The sequence below is a fragment of the Arachis ipaensis genome, chromosome B04, assembly GCF_000816755.2.
Source record: "Arachis ipaensis cultivar K30076 chromosome B04, Araip1.1, whole genome shotgun sequence".
NCBI lineage: Eukaryota > Viridiplantae > Streptophyta > Magnoliopsida > Fabales > Fabaceae > Arachis > Arachis ipaensis.
Window position 1 is genome coordinate 3,596,807 of NC_029788.2, and position 3,472 is coordinate 3,600,278.

The 3,472-nt window shown below is 33.2% G+C and overlaps 1 protein-coding gene across 2 annotated transcripts in view; it reads right to left on the reverse strand.

Moving 5' to 3' along the window:
* Positions 1,048–3,472, reverse strand: part of LOC107638450 (serine/arginine-rich SC35-like splicing factor SCL33) — a 4,126-nt gene continuing 1,701 nt past the window's right edge. For both annotated transcript variants that reach the window (XM_016341728.2, XM_021120469.1), the window contains 3 exons: positions 2,708–2,869; positions 2,026–2,166; positions 1,048–1,520 (listed from right to left, as the gene is read on the reverse strand). In XM_016341728.2, coding sequence (XP_016197214.1) covers positions 1,301–1,520; positions 2,026–2,166; positions 2,708–2,869 — 523 coding nt within the window. In that variant the 3' untranslated portion in view covers positions 1,048–1,300. The remainder of the gene's footprint in view (positions 1,521–2,025; positions 2,167–2,707; positions 2,870–3,472) is intronic.

Consider the following 3,472-nt stretch of genomic DNA (forward strand, 5'->3'; position numbering starts at 1 on the left):
TTTAGAGTAAGAAATTAAGTATATCTAGAATCTAGTAGGAAAAGATGATTAAAACTGCAAATATGATTGTAAATTAAAACCATTATAGTATTAAACCTTACAGATTCTCTTTCTATGCTTTAGCTTCAAATCTTAATACTAGAAAATTCCAACTTTATCGATGACATGACCAGCACAGTGTTTTTAAAAAGTCACGCATAAATTACATAAAAGCCTGTTCAACTTTCTATTCATTTTTTTTTTTATATATGAAAAACACGGTCTTGTTAGAATTTTTTTAGAATAAAGTACTAAGATTGATAACGAAAGATTACGATATTAACAAATTTGACTATGAACAATCTAAAACAAATTTGTACTCATAAAAAATAAATTTTATTTGACAAAACTAACCAAATTCTAAAAAATTATACAAAAATTTCAAACTACTGTTTTTAAATTAAAAAATAGAGGAAAAAAGAAAAGGGACATACAGACTTATTAAACCCGCCTTTAATTTTTTCTATTCTTTTTATTTGATTGATTACTCACTCTTGTTGACCTTGTTCCCAACCATCCCAAATATCTTCTCTAATGAAATTCACAAATTTTTTAATTGAACCTTTCTCCTCAACATGGTCACCTTCAACCCTAACATCACTACCATCACTGGCTTCATCATCAACACAAATATCTTCTTTACTGTTACTAGATATCTCACTTCTGGTGCTATGTCAATAAATTTTACTTATACTGTTACTGTTACTGCCAAGTGCCAGCTACATTATTAAGTGTAAAAATGTAAATTTTTTAAAGAAGGGACATCTGTAAATATTGAATTTATTTTATTTAATTTAAAATATCCCTAAATGTTGGCTCTGCAAGTGCCCAGTTAACAATCGTGGCCATCAGAGTCTCGAGGTTTTACAAAGATCGAGATTTTGATTACGGTATAACTTTTGACTATTCGAAGAACATCATAGGTGTCGCCACAAGAAATAGTATGTCTTCTAATCATCTCCTTGATATTAGGAAATGTGACGACACATTTCGAAAACAATGAATGCATAAACGAAAACAAACACCATCTAAAATAAAACTACATCGAAAATACAACCACATACCCAAAAGTCAGTATCCAACTTCTACTAGATGGAAAATAAGTAACAAGATCCCAATCAATATCCAACTTGAAAAAGTAAACTAATCTTAAAATGTTTTATTCCACAAACAACAAACTAGTAGTAGTTGAAGAGAAACAAATAATCTACTTAACACATTATCAAACAAAATCCAAAATCCAACATAAGTCCAACACGAGTTACTTGACGTTCTCACTGGCTGGGGACCTGCGCGCTGCCAGTTCCCTAACATCACGGTCTGGGGTTGGACTTCTGCTATGGGTTGGGCCCTTTGCCGGACTCTGACTTCGGCTCCTTGAGCCACCGTTATAGGGTGGAGAACGCGAGGATGACCTCTCTCTACTATGATGTGAATATGATCTTTCTCGACTGTACCTTCTACCTTCAGGCGAGGGAGATCTGTGAAATAGGCAATGCTATGTTAAAAATTTAACATGTCTTACCAATCAGTTACTAATTACCATGCATAAAAGCTGGTCAGTGCAACAAAAGTACAAAACCAATAGAAAGAGAAATCAAAATTCCCCAAATCCCAACAAAATTATGAGCGACTAAATCATATTAATATTGTAGTTCATTCATAAATCCCACAAAAATATTGCACAAGTTGCTTTGAACTAAAATACAACCAGATAAATCGGCTATATATTATGCAAAACCCATCCAAATTAAAGTAAATATGAAACAAATCATGTTTATGAACAAAGTTAATGCACAAACCCTACACAACTACCCCACAAGAGATTGCTTTGGACAAAACTACAGCCAAAAACACACCTGCTCTATATCTGTCTATTGTAATATAATCCTATTAAAATTAATATGAACCAAACCAAGAAAGGTTGGTTAAAAAACACCACATGAAGTAAAACTAAAAATATATGATTGGTTCCAGGCAACATACCTTGAATATTCCCTTCTTTTAGGAGGAGGGGAATAATAGTCACGACTATGGGAACGAGACCTATGACGTGGTGGTGGGGATCGAGAGTAGCGGGGTGATCGAGAATAACGAGGAGGAGATCTTCTTCGATCATATCGGCCCCTATGTAGGTATTAACATTTAAATTAGACAATCAGAATTCCAACTGACCTCTTTGCTGCAATGAGCAAGAAGTCTGCAGAACAATTGAAAGCTAAACGTTTAATATTTATATTTATTATTTAGTAATAATAAGGACAAGCAATCATAAGGATAGAAGTACACAATTCAAATATAATATTAATGACGACAGCAACGCTTTGACCTATTAGGTAGACTTGGCAATAACTCCGTGATACCAATTGCGAAGAATATGATAAACTGGTAACTGTCTACAATCAAACTGTTAAAAATATATGTAAAATATAAATCTAAACCTAGAATCTAAAACCAAATAAAGTTAAATTAATATTAGAACTGGAAAACTTTTAGGTATTTTTGGTTCAACTATTTGGAAAGCATCAACAATAACTGTAATACTTTACAAGCAAAATATTCAAGCTGAACAATATAGAGGATTTATAAACTCATGGAATATTATCATATACACCAGCATTTTGACTTCTGAGCAACATAACTAACAAGATGAGACGAGGCGGCATACCTTCTCTCCCTTGTTCTCATCTCACTTGGCTTCTTTCTATTCTCCTCAGCAAAGACAACAGTCAACTCCCGACCAAGTAGAACTTGACCATCCATATGATATTTGGCATCTGCCGCATCAGCAGGATCCACATACTGGACAAAACCAAAACCACGGGGTTCTCTACAAAAACAGAAAGATGGAAAACACAAGAAAATCCCAGATATGCCGTCACTACTGAGAGTATGCTCAATCAAATATGAAACCGATATGAGAAATTTGTGTACACGGCAGAAGTTTACTAATACAAATGTTGCCGAAATATCCCCCAATAACATGGAAGGACAGGATAATAAAGCAAGCACTAGGCTGCTGACCTTTGTGTCAGTTTTAAGATCACTTGAAAATCTTCAAGACTTGGAACCTCTTCTCATAATGTAATCAAACTCACAAGTTGCTTGAAATCTTCACTACCAATAACATCTTCAAAAGAACTCTTAATTACTTGATTGATGTCTTCAAAACTCTAAATCACTGCTAAACCCCAAGAAAACTTATGCCGGCTTGCTATTACAATTGTAGTAGTTCTCAAAGAAAACAAAAAGTAAAAAATGAAAATAAAAAATCCCCACGGCAAAAACAACACTTGGAGAGTTCACAAATCAGAAATTCTCTCATGAATTTTAAAAATTTGATAAATGATGGAATAAAGAGAGATATTTGGGTATAATTTAGTCACTTTTACTACTATTATATTATTATATTATATAATGAGAATGAAAGCAA